Genomic DNA, 23981 nt, shown 5'->3' on the forward strand with positions numbered 1-23981 from the left:
CAGCGATCAGCTCAACAGACCCTCAGTTTACCTGCATGCATCCTCCTCCTCATCTGTCAGCTGTTTAACACCTGCTGCTAATTCAAGAAACACGCCTAGTTACCTGGTGATAGTCACAGTTTAACTGGGCAGCCGGTGCTCGATATAAAGCAATGTCAGCGCATTTTTCTGCACAACATAAGTAAATATAGTGTTTTCCCCGAGCGCAGAGCTGCTGGAGCTCGTTTCCTTACAGAGCACTTTATAGGCGAACAGCTTTATCAGCGGCTGATGTCCAATCACCGGCACACAGCTTTCAAACCTCAGCTGAGTTTTAGCTCTCAGTGGTTAAACGCTGGACTTCATTCACTCAGGTTCTGTCTGTCGGGTCACGTTTACTTCGCTGTTTTATTTACAACTGAGCAAATCGGTTTGGCTGAGGTTAAAGTTACGTTTCATAACTGCATAGTTTCACTGACGTTTAATGGTTCACTGGCACATGTGTTAGACTGAACTATCATCTAAATATCATCTGTTTTTTAATAGTTATTCAACTGTGTTCTAAGCACCAGCTGTCTGTTAGAATGTGATTTTTTTCTCTCTCTGTTGGCAGAGGTATAAAAATGCGCAGGAAAATCTGACATGCATGGCGAACTTCACCGACGATATTTAGGGAGGAATAAACACACATCAAACATAAATGAACCATTTGTCTGTCTCCATAATTGAGAGAATTTTCTCTTCTTATGTCAACACTCTCTCTCTTTTTTTTTGCTTTTTTTTTGCTTTTTCGGTCATGTTATGTTTACCTGTCAAAGGCTTGTTACAAACTATGAAACACATTGTGCAGACTTCTGGATGTTAGAAGAAAACTAATACTGCTCATGAATGAGACTAAAGGCAGGAAGGTGTCCTTTAAAACTAAACATGTTAATAGGACCTCCCTGTTTATATCATAGTTTATGATATAGCACGTGTATTTCAGTAATAGCCTGCTGAGGCCACTATACGTGCTGGCCTCATATCAAATGTGAAGGCAGACTGAGTCTATGTTTGACGTTTGTTTATATCTAATCTTCCTTTTCAAACATTTAAACAGCAGCGAGTCTGCAGCTGAGGGAATACAAATTCAAATTGTCGGAACAGGTTTGCTCGTTTCTTGGATTCATTTGGTGATTTATTAAATGTATAACTGTTATTCTAATCTGCTGCTGAGTCTCTTACACTTTTCTTTATGCTGTATATTTTCACGTCTCTGGAATAGTTGGCAGTTAGATAGTCAGCTGGGAAACTTTGTGTTAACTCATGGAGCTGAGGATATCGTGGATATGCTGACCTCGCTGCGTGGTGTACAGAGCGAGGTCAGCATGATTAATATTCACAATAAAAATATTAGCCGAACATCATGAAGTCTGTATGTGTTTCATAGTGTCGAACAACCTTTGTACAGTTAAAGCCAGCAGTTACTACATGACGGAAACACCAACGTTATCTCTTTTATGTGTTTATACACAGGTCACGCTGATTACTGAACAAAAACCCAAAGATCAGATGTTAAACAGATTTATTTGCTCTCTCTCCTCCTTAAACATGTTTTTAATGTTAGTTATAATTCAGAATTGGCGACTGAAACACGTAGGACACATAAGAACATCAGGAAATAAAACATAGATAAATATAACCTCAGTAAAAGAAGTCAGCGGGGGTTACTACAGCTGTGTACCGGGGCCTGCGCTTTGTCGGTGGGATTGCTTGCGAGGCGAGCGGGTCTATCCCACGCTTTGCTGTGAGACTGGGCAGACATCTCCGAAATCATCGAAACACTTTTGCAAAGAGGCTGTATCTTGACAAACCGACCAGACACATGAAGATTAAACCACTACATTCTCGGCTAAAAAAATATTAAAACGGTATTTGGTAACACACAAACAGGGTTTTTCAAAGCTCAGTTCTGTTAGCTTCCACATGCCGGTTGTTGTGTGCTAGAAACAATGGCCACCAGGCCAAAGCAATGGTTTTGACTCGATCAGCGTTGTGTCAATAATTAATGAAATGTGTCAATAATTAATTAAAATGTGAAATACATAAATAATTAATTAAATGTGTCAATAATTAATTAATTAAATGTGTCAATAATTAATTAAAATGTGAAATACATAAATAATTAATTAAATGTGTCAATAATTAATTAATTACATGTGTCATAACTATTTATTTAATTAATTAATTCCAATTTTAATTAATTATTGCCACATTTAATTAATTATTTAATGGTGTATTTAATTAATTCATTATGGCAGTCCTGGCGTTCCATAGGACTTGCTCTATCTAAAGCATAAGTAAACTTTTCCCTTCTTTCCTTTCTTGCTCTCAGAAACATCTGATGATGATAACGAGGTTCTGTACTACCGAGGTGAGGAAAACAGCAATGTTACAGTAGAATGGCAGTTTGCATCAAAAGTCAACATCACCACCTCAATGTTTAAGATCCACTGCCTGCAGTTACCTGAGCTGAAGGTTTTCTTCAACATGGACGATAGTTCTGATGAGCCTCAGCATGAGCAGTTTGCTGGACGTGTTCAGTGTGACCACAGGACGAGTCAGACTTAAACTGCCCAAAGTCAGGATTAATGATTCGGGACGCTACCTCTGCAGGATGGCCACTGAGTTGGGAAAGAAGGTTAAAGAATTCAGGCTCAACATTTCTGGTAAGATTAAATAAATTTTCGTTTTTTTAAGCTTTAACTCATCTCACTGAATTTATAAATATCCTCAGGGTGTCTCAAAGTGAAGTTAACTTATTCCTACAGAAAACACAAATCTTGAGAATACAGAAATGTGTGATCTCTGTGCGTTGGCTGCTCGGGGAGATGTCAAAGTAGTGAAAGATGTAATGGAAAAGTCCTTCACATCAAGGTCACCAGCAAAATATCTAAGTGTTTACTTTGCAAATGGACTCTCCTACTTTCAGTTTAACTTTACATTTCAATTTCAGTAACCCACAGAGTTGGATATTACAAATGATTGCAGCAGTTTGATAACATTGCTGTCTTCACTGTAATACAATACTGCTCATATGTGTTCTGTCTGAATAGTTTGCACATATTTAGTGAAATATAAATATACTGGATTTTAATATCTGTCATTTTAATTACAAAGCATGGCATGAAAATATTTGAAAAAAACCTTTAGCCCTCTGGGGTCCAGGGTATAATTGGCCATTTTTAACTACTTTTGATTTTCCCTCCACATTTTACCCTTAAAAACTATTTACTTCGCCTTGTTTGGTATCATCCTTTTCAGCACAACCTCACGTGTCTGAATTTACAGTTATGGTTTCATTTTGACATACTGTATTAACACAATTGATCTAAAATCAGACAAAAAACATAAAATTAGAGTAGAAAAATTGTATTTTTTACTGTAACAACCACAAACATGTTTAATGAATCATATTTCATAACTTTAAATGCAAATATAAATTGTCAATTTTAAAATCCTATGCACAAGTTTTGCAAACAAAGTTATTTGCAGCCATTTACCTTTTACCTTGATTTTTTAAATAACCATTTCAAACTATTTACAGAACAATCAGCTGTTCTTCATTCAATAAGATGCAACACAAATTATTTGTGCCACTCCAAAAAAATAATTTCTGTCCACTATAAAGGAGAACATCACAGCCTGATACCTGCAGGTCTGACAGCAGCAGGTGTATCACTCCTGTTTCTACCTGGAGACAGCAGCTGCCTCATTGTTCTGACACACAACACAAAACTATCCACAACACTACACACTAACTACACAAGACAACACACTAACTACACAAGACAACACATTAACTACACAAGACAACACATTAACTACACACCCCAAACACGCTAAACGTCACAAATCTATCACATCTCAAAACTCTCTCTCTCTTTTTCTGCTCTTTCTCTCTCTCTCTCTCTCTCTCTCTCACCGTCACTCTTAAAACTTCCTGTTTTTTGGTGGGTTTTTTGCTCATAAGCAGAGAGTGCTTGCTGCGCTGTCCTTAGACAGTAAACGTGACGAAACTATTGAGGAATAAACGATGTATTGTTTATCATGACTCTGGTTTACGTGGCCTATCAACACAATTTATAAACTGGTATATATCAACTTGTTGCTTCGTCTTTAAGTGGTCATGTGATTGGCTTACCACAACCACTTTATTCTTCCTCAGTCAAACAGCAGCACTCATGCAATTGTTTTGTCCCCTTAGCTCCAGGTGTTGTGCTAGACAGTGATCGTGATTACCGTCCGCAGGAGCACACGCAGCTGCTTAAAGCTGTAGCGCCCAGATTACTTACAGCTACTTCCGTGCAACTGATATAAGATGCGGTAAGCTGAACACAGCTTCAACCGTCTGTTTATTGAAAAATAGTAACGGACCGCGTTTTCTTGTTAGTAACTGTAACAGCGTTGTAACGATAGGAATAGTAATTAGTTAGATTACTCGTTACTGAAAAAGTAACGCCGTTAATTGTAACGCCGTTATTCCCATCACTGCTGATGACTGTGAAGGCCAACGCATTTGTTTCATATCATTTTCACAGTCAGAGAGCTGTCACTGCATACGGGCCACTGTCAGTCTGAAAGAGACCGCTGCGATCAGGATAAAGGTGATTGCGTTTAAAACTTGAACTGATTTGACGTGTGACCAAAGAGGGGAAGCAAAAAGTCTCCAACAAAACACTGGGAGCTGCAACCTTCTGCTGGACTAATAAAGGTTATCTTATCTTATCTTATCTTAAATTAGATGAAATATACAAGATGTAATGTTATGTGCACGTTGAGAATTTTAGCATCTCCTAGTGGTTAGCTTGGAGTCTGCGGGCAAGTGATTTTTTCTGTGGTTTGGCTTGTATTCCTTCCTATTGGATGTTTAGGGTCACATGAGTGGGGTAATGCAGGAAGCCTTTTTTGTATTGGGATTTGCACAATGAGGCATACCAGAAGTCTCCCTGTTTAATCCTTCAGCATCCACCTGTGTTATGCCATGGAGAAGCTTTGTTTGTAAGTTTGAATTGTGTTTCATCTTCATGAGTAGTGAGTGGTGTATATTTTATTGATTTTATGCATATTTGGAGAGATTTATATATAAATGCCTAGATCTGTTCGCCATGTGAAGCAAATGCATAATTCTTCATTGAACATATTTCTTTTTGTATTTTTGTAGTTTCACAAGTTCTGGGAAAGCACTGTAAGATGTACATTGATAAAGACACAAGTAAACAGCCCTCAACTTTACTTTCACGTCTGACTCATTCAACGCTTTCATTTCCTACGGCATATGTTTAGCTATCTGTCACTTCGTGTACCAGAACCACGCACGCAGCGGACAGAATACAAGATGTATATTGTGACTCACTGATGACGTAGGCTCCAACTTCTATATGAGTGTTACAGTAAAAAAAACTTGAGTACAGAATTGTTTGAATAAAATGTCATCTGCCACATTTGAACTACAAAGACTGAAGAAAGACTGAAGAAGAACAGAGAAAGAAGAAACAGTAGGGACTGCTATAGTGACATGTTAATGACAGCAAAGGCTTCATTCATTAGTCCATAATTCAGCTACACCACTGGTTGATTCCCATAAATATCCACATGGAGTCGATAAAGTTAGACGAGAAAAAAAAAAGACTCTAAAGTAGCTGGAAGCACCTGGAGCTGCTTAAATTTCCACTTTAAATGGAATTTAGCTGAAAAGAAAGGACAAAGAAGCGACACCTGGTGGCTGCACGACTTAATACACAGGAAACCAAACCAAATAAAAAATGGCATTGAAGGTGAGGATTCCCAAATGCAGATGAAAATCTGATATTTCATATATTGTAATTTCACAATCATAAAAATAAACTCTTAATAATGTCAGATTATTACATTATCTTATGCCAAGTTAAACCCCTGATTAAAGATTGTGAAATTATTATGTAGTTTTAGTTTGCATTATTCTCCTGAATTAGAAGAAGGGGATAACTATTACATTTATTAAACTGATTTGTATTAGGGCTGGGCCATATTATACGGTTCACGGTAATATCGGTATAATGTTAGGCAACGATAGGAAAATGAAATATCGCGCATGCGCAGTGCCTTTGTTTTCATACGCACATGGCCGATTGTTGAGTGAAACAGATGAACCAGAATTGGTTTGTAAAAATGGTGCAACTTCAGTGATGTGGAACTGGTTTGGTGTTTGTCCGTCAGATACACGACAAAGCACTTTTTTTTTTGCAGAACATGCAAGCGGCCGTCGTTATTTTCGTATTTGTCGCTCTTAAATCTGGGAGTAATCTGGGTCCTAAACCCCCCTCTTCAGGTCAAACGAACACTGCAGCATCACTGAGAGTTAAAAACTGTCTAAACTCTTTCATCTTTAATAAAACGATCAGCATTGCTGCTTTACCAGGTGTAACTATGAAGTTTAACTTCCAGGCATCCATGAAAACCAAATGTATTACATTTAACGGAGTTAGAAGTTAGCAGGAAGCTAGTGGAAGTTAGCTCGCTAGTTTCGCTAGTTACCTAAGCATGATATAGCATGTTCTGACTGAGAGATTTCTGAAAAAATTCAAACGTACAGCTCTGCTATCACTTCCAACATAAATGAAGACAGGAAACTAAACAGCAGTGACGTTTGTAGGGTTACTGAAGTTGGGCTAGCTGGTATATAATGATGTGCTACGTGATCGCTAGCGACACAGCTATGTTAGCATAACATAAACAGTGAAGCTGGAGGACGAACACTAACACTTTTCCACTTATAAAAGTTAACGTGAAGGTTCCTCATGGTTAGAGACAAATGCAATCGCATGGCAGGATGCTGTAAACGGACCAAACTTCAGTCAGGAGAACAACTGAGATAATCCATCCACAATACGAGGTTAGTCATTAATATACTGCAACAACATGGGAATAGAGCAGCTGTGTTAGAATACAGCATTAATGAATCAATGGTACAGAAGTGGAGGAAGCAAGAAGAATGAGTTGAATAAAGTTTGATTTATCTGACTGCTTTGTTTCGCTTAATGTGCCTTATAATCCCATGCACCTCATGGTCCGCAAAATGCGTACTGCACACTGCAGTTTAATGTTGCAAAGCACCTCTTTTTAACTTCAGTGGATATTATACATGGTTATGCTTAGGATATGTCAGCCCATTTCTACTGGAAATGCCTTTTGGTTAAACTTTCAGCAAGGAATTTGCATTTGCACTGTTAAATTTTTATAAAGCTTTAATGTACATAAAAACCAGCTTCTTGTTTAAGTGAAAATAAATGGAAGGTTGTCTTTTTGCGCTAGTAATGTTGTGGAGTTGTATTTTGTCTCGCATCAATTATATCGTCAGTTATATCATTATTGCAAATTTTCAAATATATATCGTGATAAATATTTTTGGCCATATCGCCCTGCTCTAATTTGTATTACATTAGACTGCTGATTTATTGTGAATGGATGATATTGTTTTATGATGCATTATACTGCTGATTTATAAGAAATATTGTTTTCTGAGAATCACGGGCTTGGTGTATTACGATAGCATAAACCGTTCACAAGCTTCTTCTGTCTGAAAAAAGTCAACTTGATGAGCAGAGAAGCAGGTGTGGGGAAGTGGCAATGCCCTAAAAAAGGCCTGGAGATTTAAAAACCTGAGTGGCCTAGGCTCAAAAACTTTTTTGTATATATTTATTTTAGTTCATATTTGAAGTTGATGTCGTGTTACGTTTTGTTCCTGCTGAATATCAGTTTCCACTTAACTTTAAAATCTGAAAAAATAGTCCATTTTTTTCCACTTTAAACTGTTGTTCCATTGTCATAACAGTACAATAATGTAAAATGACTGCCAGAAAAAGCTGAGGTTATTCTGAAGAAAGGGGCAAAAACATTCACTTATAGTATGATTTCTGGCCATTTTACAGCCAAAAATACCAAATAAGTCCAGGCAGCCTGATACTTGGTCAATAAAGGGCTAATATTGACTGGTTCTCACATGCCTGTATTTAGCCACGTCCTTGCTCAAGATGATTGTAGAAGTTGTGATCAGCTCAACCATGATAACAGAAAAATACTTTTAAAGAAGGATCAGAGTTTCTTTTTATTATTCCTGCAAAACACTTATCACATTTTTATGGAGATGAATGTGTTTGAAAACCATTTAATTTGTTTACTGCCTCATATATCAACTACTACACCTGCTGCACCCTCTCACCTTTGATGGTGTTTGAGGGACAGAAACAATTGAAATGAACATAAACTTAAATGCAACATAAGCATCATGTCAGTCGCTGCCTTATCTGTATGTTTAGGATCATTATCCTCCTCAAAAGACCCAGGTGTGGCATTTTAAAAACCAGCGCAGCAGCACAGCAAGCTAGAATGAGGCCAGTGAGGTTTGGAGGTGACCACTCTTACAGCCTTTGAGAAGAAGCTGTGCATAGTCCTGCCTCAGGGGGGAGGTCGAAGAGTTTCTGGGTTGGGTGTGTGGGGTTAATCGTGATACAGGTTGGACTGCTCCTGCACCTGCTGACGTAAATGCCAGACAATAGACAATAAAGAACAATGGAAATCAAATCTCATCTTTAAACAAAATATCAGTAACAGTCGAGCTGTAGATTTAAATTTCATGAAAAGTGAGAACTCAGCTGTTTGTGAGCTTTCATGCCAAATCAAGTCTAATATAAATCCTGATAAATGTGTTTTTGTAATATCTTTATACTTTGGTACAGACATACATTATAGCAAAAAGCAGCCTCTGCTGTACTGTCCTTAAACAAAATATTCTAAAAAACCCCACTGTAAAATAATCCTGACCTCAAAATAAAAAGCACCATGACTGATGTGTTTGCCACTGTGCTCAGTGACGTCTCTGACGTTAATAACAACACAGCTGAACTCCTCCACAGATCATCGCTGCTAAGGATGAGAAGAGGACTTTAAAGTTCACACAATGAACAACTTTGATGACATCCAAATCCTTAAAACTGAAACCAAAATGATGTACTTCAGACAATAATCAGTGTGTCTGTGTGTGGCAATTATGAACTTTCATAATTACAAAACAAACATTTGGAAAAACACCTGCAGCTCCAGGCTGTGGCGGGACAGTGGCGCAGCTGCCCCTCTGTTGGTCTTCCTTGGTCTCTTGTGTTCTGGGGGCCTCTGGATGTCTGGAGTTTTGATCTCCTCCACACCTGCTTCACGCCCTGGAGGACGGGGCTGTGGCCCCCCCACACCCTCTAGCAGATTATTACATGAAGGAACCTTTTAAAAAACAAAAAACAAGCGCGTCCATGCTCACAGGTGTACACACGGGTGATCACACCCACAAACTACACCCTTTTTGGCTCCTACCTCAAAGCACACTGTGTTCTGTTGATCTTATGTGCTGCACAATAATGTTTAACATTTAGTATTTACTGTCATATTCACATATATCATTGTGATGCTGTTTATTCTATTACTCTTGTTCTCTTCTGCTTGTTCTCTTTTTTCTTTCTCAGCAGGTGATCCAGGTGATTGATAGATGCATTTTTTTTTCTGCCCGTTCTGTTGGTTTTTGTCTTTTGCCCTTCTCCCCCGTCCCTCTTCTCAGCTGTTTCTCTTTCCCTCTTTCTTTCTCCCCTTCTTTCCCCCAGTCAAGTCTGTCCCGTATTCAGCAAGTGAAAATAAAATAAACAATAAAAGGTGAATCAAATGGACCATTATGGCAAGGCTGGGATGGTCAATTTGGTAAAGTAAATCCGTTGGGCATCTTTCTTTGCCTTTAGACAACAATTCTGATGGCAAAAGAGCCAAACGGGACAGGCAAAAAAAAAAAAAAAAAAAAAAAAAAAGAGGATCATTATCCTCCTGCATTGACTAAAACTGAAGGACTGTTTGTTAACTTCAGTGAGAACTCTGACATTTCTAAAGTGAAGTTTATTTCTATAGAAGAAAGTGTTAACAAGCTTAAAAGTTGATGTGAGCAGTAAATAAAAAGGGTTAAACACACAGTATCGCTCTCAAACTGCTCCTCTTCCTGGAGTGAAGCACAGCCTGATAACCCTCCCTCTTCTTCCTGCTCTTAAACACAGCACCTCCTCTCTGTCCACGTGTTTCCTCGTTCCCTCCCCTTCAGATCTTCACTTTGAAGATGGGTGTAACCAACATGTGGTGACGTGTAAGAGCTGACAGGCTCCATTCACTGCAGAAACATGTTGTTGAGATCAGAGTTCAGACTAGTTTCAGTTATAAGGAAGTGAAACTCACACAGTCGCTGACACTGAGAGGAGAAATGGCACAGAAAGGAGTTCAGCTGGACCGAGAAACCTTCTCTTGTTCCATCTGTTTGGATCTACTGAAGGATCCGGTGACTACAACCTGTGGACACAGCTACTGCATGAACTGTATTAAATGTTTCTGGGATGAAGAGGACAGGAAGGGAATCCACAGCTGCCCTCAGTGCAGGAAGACTTTCACACCGAGGCCTGTCCTGGAGAAAAACACCATGTTAGCAGCTTTAGTGGAGCAGCTGAAGAAGACTGGACTCCAAGCTGCTCCAGCTGATCACTGCTATGCTGGACCTGAAGATGTGGCCTGTGATTTCTGCACTGGAAGGAAGCTGAAAGCCATCAAGTCCTGTTTATTCTGTCTGGCCTCTTACTGTGAGAAACACCTCCAACCTCACTATGATGTAGTTCAGTTTAAGAAACACAAGCTGGTGGCGCCCTCCAAGAAGCTCCAGGAGAACATCTGCTCTCGTCATGATGAGGTGATGAAGATTTTCTGTCGTACTGATCAGCAGAGTATCTGTTATCTCTGCACGATGGATGAACATAAAGGCCATGAAACAGTCCCAGCTGCAGCAGAAAGGACTGAGAAGCAGAAGGAGCTCGAGGTGAGACGACTAAACATCCAGCAGAGAATCCAGGAGCGAGAGAAAGATGTGAAGCTGCTTCAACAGGAGGTGGAGGCCATCAATGGCTCTGCTGATAAAGCAGTGGAGGACAGTGAGAAGATGTTCACTGAGCTGATCCGTCTCCTCCAGAAAAGAAGCTCTGATGTGAAGCAGCAGGTCAGATCCCAGCAGGAAACTGAAGTGAGTCGAGTCAAAGAGCTTCAGGACAAGCTGGAGCAGGAGATCGCTGAGCTGAAGAGGAAAGACGGCGAGCTGGAGCAGCTCTCACACACAGAGGATCACAACCAGTTTCTACACAACTACCCCTCACTGTCAGCACTCAGTGAGTCTACACACTCATCCAGCATCAATATTCGTCCTCTGAGCTACTTTGAGGATGTGACAGCAGCTGTGTCAGAGACCAGAGATAAACTACAGGACATTCTGAGAGAGGAATGGACAAACATCTCACTGACAGTCACTGAAGAGGATGTTTTACTGTCACCAGCAGAGCCAAAGACCAGAGCTGGATTCTTAAAATATTCACATGAAATCACACTGGATCCAAACACAGCACACAGACGTCTGTTATTATCTGAGGGGAACAGAAAAGTAACAAGAACAGAACAACAACAGTCTTATTCTGATCATCCAGACAGATTCACTGTATGGCCTCAGGTCCTGAGTAGAGAGAGTCTGACTGGACGTTGTTACTGGGAGGTGGAGTGGAGAGGGGGAGCAGTTCGTGTAGCAGTCGCATACAAGAATATCAGCAGAGCAGGGTTGGGCTGTGTATTTGGAAACAATAACAAATCTTGGGCATTATATTGTGACACAGACAGTTATAAATTTCTTCACAACAAAGTCCAAACTGTCCTCTCAGGTCCTCGGTCCTCCAGAGTAGGAGTGTACCTGGATCACAGAGCAGGTATTCTGTCTTTCTACAGCGTCTCTGAAACCATGACTCTCCTCCACAGAGTCCAGACCACATTCACTCAGCCGCTCTATGCTGGACTATGCTATCTTTATTACTCTGATGGAGCCACTGCAGAGTTGATTAAAGTCAAATAGAGAAGACAGGTTCATGTTGATCCCTGACCATTATATGTACTTGTGTAGTTTCTAAATGAGGCTTTACATTTTAGAAGCTGAGAAGTTCAGTGGTCCATTGATGTGTGAAAATAATATTGCACTGATTCAAACTGTACTTACATTTATATACCTTACATCAATATAAATCTGAATTTGTTCTTATGGCTGATAATCATGTGAGTTTAAATGATACTACTCTTCATATTCAGCATGTTTGAAATCTGTCATCAGTCTGGTTAGTGGTTTTATTCTGTAGTTGCTGTAGTGGGTTGTCAAATGCAACAATATATTGGAGCTGCAGTGATTCATCAGTTAGTCAATGATTAGAGAATTGATTGTTTTATCATTATTTTAGTCACATTTAAAGCTGGTTCCAGTTTCTGAAATGTGAAGATTGTTGATTTTCTTGATCATATATGACTGTAAACTTAATGTCTTTGAGGTTTGAACTTTTAAAATGTAACAAAAATGGAATCTTTGAAGTTTTTTTAGTTGTTCTTAATTGTATCTAGAGTGATGACATTTAATGTAATTTTTTTTTAGATGTTTGATCACACTCGATCATTTATACATTTAAATACAGACAATAAATGATACAGGCCTGTATGTTGTGGAGGATAGACATGTTTCTTTGCCCTGAGCTGTGTCTGGCAGGCAGAGCGTCTCCACAAATCTGATGCTTCTGATTTGGAGAAAATGAGCTGAGGGAGACACCTGGTGGACAAACACAGACATGACAGGAAGAAAGACTAAAGTGCAGAGTGGAGACAAACAGCTGGAAATACTTGTTGGAAAGGATTGTCATGCTTCAGAAAAACACACAGCACACACTCTAACAGTCCTTTATTTGCACTGAAGGAGACACGTGAAGAAACCAAATCACACAATAATGAAGTGAACACATTTATAGTCAGTGTTCAAGATGATGGATAGAAATGAAAATCATGAAGCATTTGTTCACTTTTAGGTCTGTTTCTTACAGCAGAAGCAGCATTTACATGAACTCACTGGCCTTTTTCCACTGAACGCTCTCTTCTTCATCAACTCATCTTCCTAAAAAGTGGATCTACCAACAGTTTATTTCTTTGTTATTGTGATTAAAATGTCAAACAAATATATTTTCCACTTTTGGTGGAAGGCAGGAATTTCTCTGCCCTGCATGTGGAGAAATCTGCTGTTAAATCAGAACATTAACAGGTTTCAGGTTGTAATCAAACACATATTACTGTGTATCATGTGTCAGCAGGCATGTGTTAACAGGGATTATAAGACACTTTAGTGGCTTTAATGTATATTTATATGTTTAACATATTTCTGTTTGTTCACATATAAAAACATGTGTTTTGTGTCTGTTTATCTTTGACCTTGTAATTAGTTCCTACAGTGAATTCATCATGTAAATCTCTAACAAAGTGGGAACAGTGGGACCCAGAGCCTCCACAGATTAAAGAGGAACATGAGGAACTCTGCAGCAGTCAGGAGGGAGAGCAGCTTGGACTGAAGGAGACCATCTGGAAACCTGAGATAAAGTTATACAGAATAGGTATGTAAAACTGTGACGTTTTACTAACAGTAAATGTTACTCATGGGTGTCACAGAGGAACAGTGGTTAGCACTTCATGGCATTTCAAGTATAACCAAAACATTTACCACTGTGTAAGAGAGCTCTGCCCCAGCATGCCATCTTATTACTGTGCCAATCGAGACATCCACAGTCATTTAACAAAAAACAACAACATCTATTTATTTCATACATCACAGATATTCACATATGAAGCTGAACCTTGAACTTTGCTAATAAGAGTGTCAGAACTAAACATTTGCATCAGTGCCCGAATAATTTGTCATGTTTTTACACTTTAGTGGCATATGTGAGCAACATGCTCGCTATGTAGAGACCTGCTAATAGTTCAGGCCACTAAATATTTTCTCAGATGTTTGTTTTGCCATAATTTTTTTCCCTTTGTGCCTTCAGATGTCCAACATCAGCATGCTTTTGAGAAAGAAGAGGTTTTAACCGACCAGCAGGTCTGTAACCAGGAGAGGAACTCTAGTCTGGACCAGGAGGACCCAGAGCCTCCACAGATTAAAGAGGAACAGGAGGAACTGTGCAGCAGTCAGGAGGGAAGCAGGAGACTGGTACTTTCATGGAGACTCCTGCTTATGGGGAAAGTGCCCACAGTGAACCAGAACCAAACAGCGAGCAGCTCCTTTCTCCCAGCTCTCCTGAAGCAGAGAGCCGAGATCATGAAGAAAATCAGCATGTGGACTCAAGATCAACTAGAAATGCAGAGCTGAAGAAGAGACGTCACAGAAAGAGAAGTCACAGTCAGAGAGTAGACAACACTCCTGTGTCAGTCAGTCAAAGTAGAACGGACGCAAAGAATAAGTCTGTACAATGTGACATGTGTGGAAAAACTTTGCAGAATAAATACAAAATGACTAGACATCTAAGAATTCACACAGGAGAGAAACTGTATTCCTGTAGCACCTGTGGAAAAAAATTTGCTCACCCATCAACGTTGAAAACACACACGAGAATTCACACAGGTGAGAAGCCGTATTCCTGTGGTACCTGTGGGAAAAGATTTGTCCAGAGGATACACTTAAAGAATCACATGAGAATTCATATTGGTTAAATGTTCATACTTGTAAAATGTGGGAAAACTGTGAGTCATTGCTGGACACCTGAGTGAAAAGATGATCCATATTTAAGTCAATATTTTAGACCCAGAACAGTAAAGAAATGTCAGCATTGTTTGTTCAGTTTATTACCTTATTATGTTAATTGTAACAGGGAAAGTTTGATCTGACATTTCACCAAGGTTAAAGTTCAGTGTGCTCCTGTTCTGCTGGTTCATTGTTTAATTTTATTGATTTAAGTGTGGTTCATGTGTTTTTTAAGATTTATTATGATTATGATTTTTTTCTTACAAAGATGATAATCTCAAATGTGTGAAAGCAGCATAACAGAGTGTTCTGCCTTATTTAACACAGGTTTTTCTTTGTGTTTCTGACAGCGGCATTCCATCAGGACAAGCTTGCCCTGTCAAATTTAAACAATACTGATAAATTTAAATGTACCAAAGTAAAGCGATGTCTCTCCTTTCATTTCAGACAGCACAGTCATAAAGCTCCTCACTTTCATTTAATGTTTAATATATTTATGTTACTGCCGTCTTGTGGCTGCAGTTGGTTATTGTCACTGAAAGCTGTTCTTCTTTCATACAGGGAGTGCAGAATTATTAGGCAAGTTGTATTTTTGAGGAATAATTTTATTATTGAACAACAACCATGTTCTCAATGAACCCAAAAACTCATTAATATCAAAGCTGAATGTTTTTGGAAGTAGTTTTTAGTTTGTTTTTAGTTTTAGCTATTTTAGGGGGATATCTGTGTGTGCAGGTGACTATTACTGTGCATAATTATTAGGCAACTTAACAAAAAACAAATATATACCCATTTCAATTATTTATTTTTACCAGTGACACCAATATAACATCTCCACATTCACAAATATACATTTCTGACATTCAAAAACAAAACAAAAACAAATCAGCGACCAATATAGCCACCTTTCTTTGCAAGGACACTCAAAAGCCTGCCATCCATGGATTCTGTCAGTGTTTTGATCTGTTCACCATCAACATTGCGTGCAGCAGCAACCACAGCCTCCCAGACACTGTTCAGAGAGGTGTACTGTTTTCCCTCCTTGTAAATCTCACATTTGATGATGGACCACAGGTTCTCAATGGGGTTCAGATCAGGTGAACAAGGTGGCCATGTCATTAGTTTTTCTTCTTTGATACCCTTTCTTGTCAGCCACGCTGTGGAGTACTTGGACGCGTGTGATGGAGCATTGTCCTGCATGAAAATCATGTTTTTCTTGAAGGATGCAGACTTCTTCCTGTACCACTGCTTGAAGAAGGTGTCTTCCAGAAACTGGCAGTAGGACTGGGAGTTGAGCTTGACTCCATCCTCAACCCGAAAAGGCCCCACAAGCTCATCTTTGATGATACCAGCCCAAACCAGTACTCCACCTCCACCTTGCTGGCGTCTGAGTCGGACTGGAGCTCTCTGCCCTTTACCAATCCAGCCACGGGCCCATCAAGACTCACTCTCATTTCATCAGTCCATAAAATCTTAGAAAAATCAGTCTTGAGATATTTCTTGGCCCAGTCTTGACGTTTCAGCTTGTGTGCCTTGTTCAGTGGTGGTCGTCTTTCAGCCTTTCTTACCTTGGCCATGTCTCTGAGTATTGCACACCTTGTGCTTTTGGGCACTCCAGTGATGTTGCAGCTCTGAAATATGGCCAAACTGGTGGCAAGTGGCATCTTGGCAGCTGCACGCTTGACTTTTCTCAGTTCATGGGCAGTTAGTTTGCGCCTTGGTTTTTCCACACGCTTCTTGCGACCCTGTTGACTATTTTGAATGAAAGGCTTGATTGTTCGATGATCACGCTTCAGAAGCTTTGCAATTTTGAGACTGCTGCATCCCTCTGCAAGATATCTCACTATTTTTGACTTTTCTGAGCCTGTCAAGTCCTTCTTTTGACCTATTTTGCCAAAGGAAAGGACGTTGCCTAATAATTATGCACACCTGATATAGGGTGTTGATGTCATTAGACCACACCCCTTCTCATTACAGAGATGCACATCACCTAATATGCTTAATTGGTAGTAGGCTTTCGAGCCTATACAGCTTGGAGTAAGACAACATGCATGAAGAGGATGATGTGGACAAAATACTCATTTGCCTAATAATTCTGCACTCCCTGTATGTAGTTATCTTGGTCCATGTGTACGTCTCCCATTAACAATGACTGGAGCTTGTCAAGCTGTGAGGCCAACAGCTTGTTTCTGGTGGTTTGTGCGAGTTAATTGCCCCTGTGAAATGAATTTATTGGCTCAAATTATGTTTTGTTTTTTTTGTTTTTTTGTCGTGTGCAATTTATGACATAAAAGTAATTTCATAGTTTAGACCAGGGGTAGGCAACCTTTCTGATGAGGAGTGCCATCTAAAATTTCCACAGAAGTCAATATGCCGTATGATTGCATTAGCAATAAATTTAATAACGCTCTATATTAACAGTTGCACACTATATAGAACAACATTATACAATTATATTTGTTCGCAGATGTTTGATATGCTGCAAATAAACTCAGCCGATATGGCATGTTTGTTGATACAGGGATACAAATGTTAATGTGATCTTATGAACTTTGAAACTTGAAACTTTGCTAGACCCGCCCCTGCACAGTTACCAGCTGTCAGCGACTTAGAAAAGGATCCTGGTGTTATTTGTCTCTCAGAAACAGCTTATAACTTCTGAAGGAAAAAAATGTCCATCCCGGTTTTCCCTCCAAGGCACGAGCGATAAGCAGAGTTCTGTCCTTTCCTTCTAAGATTCCTAATTATTTAAAGTAACACTCAGGTATGCCATTCAGCGTGTTAGTACGAGCTCGGGAGCAGCTTGGGAGAACAAGAAAACAGAGACTGCTTTAGGTTGCCTTCCCAATCGACTCAAAGGTTTATTTAGTACATAACAGCTTATATAGAGGAAAAAAAGGTTCGTGTGTCAGCAAGTTCTCAGTTCAAACCGGTACAGACCAAATAAGGAAACGTCTTCCTGCCTTGTGAGCAAAGAAGTATCCTGTGTGTAGTTTATCAGTTCAGCTACAATTTATGATCATCCCAGCAAAATACACTCCTAGACATAGAATACAGAGTTCTTTCATTAGTGAATTCTGAAACAAACCACCTGGCCTTTAACGAGCCTTTTTCTAAGAGATAAAGAAGGGAGGATGGGAGTAAGGAAGTGGTCTCGTCTCTGTGGTGTTTTCGACCTTGGGGTACCAGCCTGTGAGTCTTACACATCAATTCTTGGGTCAGAGAGAAAGAGAAAAACAACTATTAAATGGGCCTTATTGAGTAACTCTTTTCTGTATAATATCACAATAAAACAATATCCTGTAAATGCTACCATGGTATCAAAATATCACAACAACTTCCCTTCAACTCATTCATGTCGCCTAAAAGGTAAACAAGCAAGAGAGATGGGACTTGTGTTAGAAATGCTGATCAGCTGATCATTGAGCGATCGTGGCTCAAGAGTTGGGAGTTCGCCTTGTAATCGGAAGGTTGCTGGTTCGAGCCCCGGCTTGGACAGTCTCGGTCGTTGTGTCCTTGGGCAAGACACTTCACCCGTTGCCTACTGGTGGTGGTCAGAGGGCCCGGTGGCGCCAGTGTCCGGCAGCCTCGCCTCTGTCAGTGCGCCCCAGGGTGGCTGTGGCTACAATGTAGCTGCCATCACCAGTGTGTGAATGTGTGTGTGAATGGGTGGATGACTGGATATGTAAAGCGCTTTGGGGTCCTTAGGGACTAGTAAAGCGCTATATAAATACAGGCCATTTACCATTTACCATTGATCAGTTTTGTGATTGAAGTAGCAACAGGAAAGGGAGGGGGAGAGAATGAGAGAAGAAGAAACAGCTGTGCAGCATAAAAACGCAGAATAACTCCAGCGTTGTGTCTTTTTCCATTCTAGCTGAAGTCCGGGACAAACTGTTCCTTTTCAGCTCAATACAAAATGCATAATATTTGTGTTCCTTCTCCACTGGTGCAGGCAAGCTACAGTTGTAGCCACAGCTGCCCTGGGGCAGACTGTCAGAAACAAGGCTGCCATATCGCGCCATCGGCCCCTCTGGCCAACACCAGTAGGCAATAGGTGAAGTGTCTTTCCCAAGGACACAATGACCGAGACTGTCCAAGGCGGGGCTTGAACCAACAACCTTCCGATTACAATCAATCAATCAATCTTTATTTATAAAGCACTTTTCATACAAAAAAAAATGTAGTACAAAGTGCTTTACATGGTTAAAAGCAGCCCACCCCACCTCCAACTCACTCCCCACACTCTCATTAACATAAACAATGTGAATACACACATATCTCCCCCCCCCCCACACACACACACACACACACACACTTAAAGAGTAAAATTGGGCTGGGTACGCATGTGCCAAGTGAGGAAACACTATCACAGGGAGCCGTCTGCACCGGGAGCCGGCCACAGACCGCAGCCTCCGGGCTGGGCACACAGCAGGAGGGAGGCAAAAAAGCCCCCCAACCAGGCTGAGAGGACCCCCAGAGACCCAGCAGCCACGGTCGATCACAGCCCCGGTGCAGAGAGCGCCCTCTGAGGAAACACTGGAGATATGACGCAATACGATGTATACAGGGTAAAATGATAAAATAAATAAGAACAGGATACAATATAAATATAAATATAAATAGAGTAAGAAGATTAAAAAATGAATAAGAACAAAATCAATAAATATTAGGTAAAACCTAAATTAATAAATGGAATAACAGGATAGAATAAATAAGCATAAAATAAATAAACGCTAAGTAAAAGCTAAATTAAAAAGGTGGGTCTTGAGCCTGTTCTTAAAAACATGTACGTTCTCTGCGGCCCTGAGCTCCTCCAGCAGGCTGTTCCACAGACGAGGACCATACCACTGAAAAGCTGCCTCTCCGTGAGTATGTGTCCTGACTTTAGGGACAATCAAAAGGCCAGCACCAGAGGACCTCAGGGTCCGCGAGGGTTCATATGGTAAAAGCAGAGTTGGCAGTTCGTCTACAAGACGAACTGCCAACTCTTGAGCCACGATCGCCCCCATGATGGATGTTTTACTGTCACCACCAGAGCCAAAGACCAGAGCTGGATTCTTAAAATATTCACATTAAATCCCTACAGCTTCCTCCCACAGTCCAAATAAATGCACTCAGTGGGGATAGGTTAATTGGAAACACTAAATTGCCCATAGGTCTGAATGGGGTAAATGTGAGTGTGACTGGTTTCCTCTGTCTATGTGTTAGCCCTGCGACAGACTGGCAACCTGTCCAGGGTGTAACCTGCCTCTTGCTCAGCTGGGATAGGCTCCAACACCCCCAGGGGACCCTAAAAGGGTAAGCAGAAGTGAATGGATGGAACTACAGTCTTATTCTGATCATCCAGACAGATTAACTGAATATTATCAGGTCCTGAGTAGAGAGAGTCTGACTGGATGTTGCTACTGGGAGGAGGAGTCTAAAGAGGTTAAAGGAAAAAGACGTGGAAAATCTTTCTTCCTGAATTGATTACTACAAAGGTAATCATGGAACTTGCAGATAAGAAACAGATTTATAAATCCAAATGTGATCAAATAAAGTGCAACAACATAGAAAAAAAGCAACTTATGTCAAACACTCATCTCTGAACTTGAGTACACATGCTTTATTGCACTCTAGGTTTGTGTATTTCAAATAAACATTTTCTGTCTTACAGTTGTTTATTGTACAAAAATATAAAGCCAACATTCGTCTATTCTCCTACTCCTAATTTTGTTTTATGTATGTAGCTAGAGACTGACCACATATGCAGTAACAAATAAAAACATAAATAAGCAAGCTTTTTTTTTTTCCATATATTGTCACAGTTACACATGCGACTCTCCCCTCTTTTAACAGCTGACAATAAACAGTTTTAATAACAAGAGCTGCTTATAAGCTAACATGATGCCAGCTAATGCTAGGTTCCAGTGTCTGAAAAAAATCACACTTTCCCTCTGATAAATTGTTTGAATACATTCTCTCATAGCACGAAGGTTTCTTTGCTAAGTTTCCAAGTGCAGTTATGTTGGATCCACGTCATAGAAGGTTTCTCTAATGCTGCCTAAAACAAGAGGCTAACAGCACTCTACTGCCAGTGCTGAGATTTTACACACCGTACCTCTAAGCTCATTTTTGGTGATACCAGAATGATTTGGTGTAAGGGAGATAAACAGAATTCCCACGAATCCAGGACCCAATACTGCTGCTCCCTGGTTAGTGCAACATAGGCAAAACTGCTGGAGTTATAAACGTTCAATCCCTATAGAGAACTGAGGGAGTTCATGACTTCACAAAAGACCGAAAATACAAATCAGGAGTCACAACTGTAAAAAATAAATAAATTAATTAATTAATTAATTAATAATAATAATAATAATAATAATAATAATAATAATAATAATAATAATAATAATAATAATAATTGTACTACTCCCACAGATGAACAACTTGAAACTTGAAATTCTGGATTTATTTATTTATTTATTTATTTGTTTTTTGTTTTTTTAATCTGAAAAATCACGACTTAACTTTTCACAGAAACAGTGAATACTTAATAGTATTTCCTCGGAACCTGCTTTTGTCTGATCATTTTTTGTCAGTGTCCCGGCACACTGCTGCAACAAACAAGTCAGTTTATTCTGAACTGGGTGATGACTCCTTTAAATGAAAATTAGCTTGTAGCTTGTTATCTGTCTAATGATGTGACTGGATATGTGAGCTCAAATATTATTTGTTGAATTTAGCCTGTTGCATCAGTTGCTCACTTTCTCTTATCTCGGGGTTAACAAACTCAGTTGTTGCTTACTCTGCAGTCTGGAAGAGGACCCTGTACTCTGCACAGACTTGGATGAGCTTTGTTAAACGAGGTTCATGTTAACAGTTTAAATTACGCATTTTTTGGAGGCAGTGACAACCAAAGACAACGGTGTTTGTTACAATCTGAGAAAGGAAGAAGCAACCCATGTATGTTTTTATAATGTTTTTCTGCTTCTATTGCAACTGTTAGTGATGAAAAAACAAGAATGTGCATAGACTATTATTAGTACAAGTAGTAGTAGGATTAAGTAGTAGTAAATTATTAGATACATGAGAATTTGTAAGTTTTTGAGATTTCTATATCATCAATGTGATTTTTGTTTTTCCCACCAAAACACTTGTGATGCAAATTCATATTTATTTTTTTATCTGTCAGGTTCAATAAACACTACATTTTTCACTCTAATTTTCTGCCAATTATTTTATGATTAATGCTTTAAAGAGTTAAAGAGGTTGTGTCATTAACATAATGCTTTTAGAGGACTGTAGTTCATTCTGTGTGTCTGTAGCATTTAAAAAGTTAAAAAAAATTCTCAGTTTAAGTAACAGGTACAAAAAAAAATCCTTGAAATGAAGCTCAAAAAATCTAGAGAGAACTATAGTGCTAGTTGATTTCGAACTTATTTTCATAAAAAGGGCGATCGTGGCAGTTTGTCTTGTAATCAAAAGGTTGCCGGTTCGAGCCCCGGCTTGGACAGTCTAAGTTGTTGTGTCTTTGGGCAAGACACTTCACCTACTGCCTACTGGCGAGGCTGCCTGTGGGGTCCGGCAGCCTCGCCTCTGTCAGTGCGCCCCAGGGCAGCTGTGGCTACAATGTAGCTGCCATCACCAGTGTGTGAATGAGTGGAAGGCTGAATGTGTAAAGCGCTTTGGGGTCCTTAGGGACTAGTAAAGCGCTATATAAATACAGGCCAAAAATAGCATCTACATTTTGATGGTAAACACTCCTTTTAACACCATCACAGAAAACAGATTTCACAGTGTTGCTGTTTTCTATATGTTGAAACATATAGAAAACCTTGTGTCAGATATATATTTTTGCAACTCTGAATATAAAAAAAATATGTCAAATATTTTGAGAGCAAATTTTTCTTCTGGTTGCTTCCAATGCTGTGTTTGTAGTTCATGTAGTTTTGGTCAGTCAGTGTAATAATCAGCATCATGAACAGAATCAGATGTTGTGATGAGTGAATGAAGTCAGACTGTAGATTTTCCCTTTGACCTTTGACCTCATGTGTTGGTGACTCTTCACCTCTGTCTCCTCTCACAGGGAGAAGATGATCTGCAAGATCCTGCTACTCATCATCCTCACCTCATGTGTCTCTGGTTAGTTTACAGCTTCACTTTATGATAAAGCTCAACAACAGATTTGTTCCAGTTCTCAGTGTGTCTGCTCCTCTCTTTCCCTCTCTGTCTCCTCAACAGGATCATTTGTAGTCAATGTGACACAGACCTCCTATCAGGCAGAGGAGAACCACAACATCACACTGGAGTGGACGTTCACCATCATAGATGACATGTCTTTGATTAGTGTCCTCTGTTATCAGAAAATTGAAGAAAAAATAGTAGTCTTGTACAATTTTGTTCATTATTTTGAGGTGTCAGAGTCTCGGGATGAAAAGTTTTCAGGACGAGTCCAGAGTGACAAAGACGCCCTCAGAGAAGGACGAATCAGACTTCAACTGTCCAGACTCAGGAGTGATGACTCAGGTCTTTATGTTTGTGCAGTGTTTACTAACTACTCCTCAGGTTCAGCAAAATGTGATCTCAAAATCACTGGTAAGTTTATTCAGTAGAATTAATAGACTTTTCAATTTTCACTCTTTTGCTGGCTGGACTTTTAATCTGCACTTGATGGAGTTTAATTGTTGAGAATTTTATTATTAGTGAAGATCAGCTTTCATAATTAAAACACATTTCATGCATGTAAGACAAACATCAAAATGTGCTCATGCTGGACATGAACATATGTTAACTGTTTCTTTCTTCTTCTTCTTTTCTTTCTTTTTTTGTCTTTTACAGCAGCTGCTGATCAACTCAGAGATCGACTTTAACACCCAACACAGTTGGGAATGGCACTGACAGCACCACCTCTGATGTGGTGTTTGCCATAATTCAGAAAGAAAGTGCAGACACAAGACTTATTTATAGCTGTAGAGATGAGTTTCTCAGATTACAAGTAATAAATCCAAGTTTCTTTGATGATTTTACATCTCATCAACACCAAATAATTTAATTCCAATTTATTGTTTAAAATGTATTTTCTGTTTTTTTACAACCTGCAAAATGATCATTAAAGAAGTTAATTATAGGATTTGACAAAAGTATTTTTTGTTATGGTGTGCTGGCTCTGTGAAGAAACAATACTGGCTTGATCAAGGCTTTCTGTGTTGTGTAAAAATCAACAAAAACAAAACATCAGCTATTTAACACTAATAAAGTGATTGAAGACACTGAGACCTGAGGGCCATGGCCACAAGAAGAAGCATAAATACTCACAGACAGGTAGTCAAAATTGTTTTATAGTTTTGAT

At 39.5% G+C, this 23981-nt stretch overlaps 3 protein-coding genes across 5 annotated transcripts in view; 2 read left to right on the forward strand and 1 right to left on the reverse strand.

Annotated features, from left to right (window-relative positions):
* LOC308401503 (uncharacterized protein) overlaps positions 1–14292 on the forward strand; it is a 32016-nt gene extending 17724 nt beyond the window's left edge. For all 3 annotated transcript variants that reach the window (XM_080889735.1, XM_080889733.1, XM_080889734.1), the window contains 3 exons: positions 2354–2687; positions 13353–13520; positions 13953–14292. In XM_080889735.1, coding sequence (XP_080745861.1) covers positions 2525–2687; positions 13353–13520; positions 13953–14275 — 654 coding nt within the window. In that variant the 5' untranslated portion in view covers positions 2354–2524 and the 3' untranslated portion in view covers positions 14276–14292. The remainder of the gene's footprint in view (positions 1–2353; positions 2688–13352; positions 13521–13952) is intronic.
* The window catches only part of LOC308400855 (uncharacterized protein), a 218367-nt gene that overhangs the window by 11497 nt on the left and 182889 nt on the right, over positions 1–23981 (reverse strand). The window lies entirely within an intron of this gene.
* Positions 10268–13359, forward strand: LOC308400945 (tripartite motif-containing protein 16-like). Its single transcript, XM_080889009.1, has one exon. The coding sequence runs from the start codon at positions 10283–10285 to the stop codon at positions 11954–11956; it is 1674 nt and encodes a 557-aa protein (XP_080745135.1). The 5' UTR covers positions 10268–10282; the 3' UTR covers positions 11957–13359.

The sequence above is a fragment of the Rhamphochromis sp. 'chilingali' genome, assembly GCF_963969265.1.
Source record: "Rhamphochromis sp. 'chilingali' genome assembly, chromosome: 1".
In the NCBI taxonomy this organism is placed as follows: Eukaryota; Metazoa; Chordata; class Actinopteri; order Cichliformes; family Cichlidae; genus Rhamphochromis; species Rhamphochromis sp. 'chilingali'.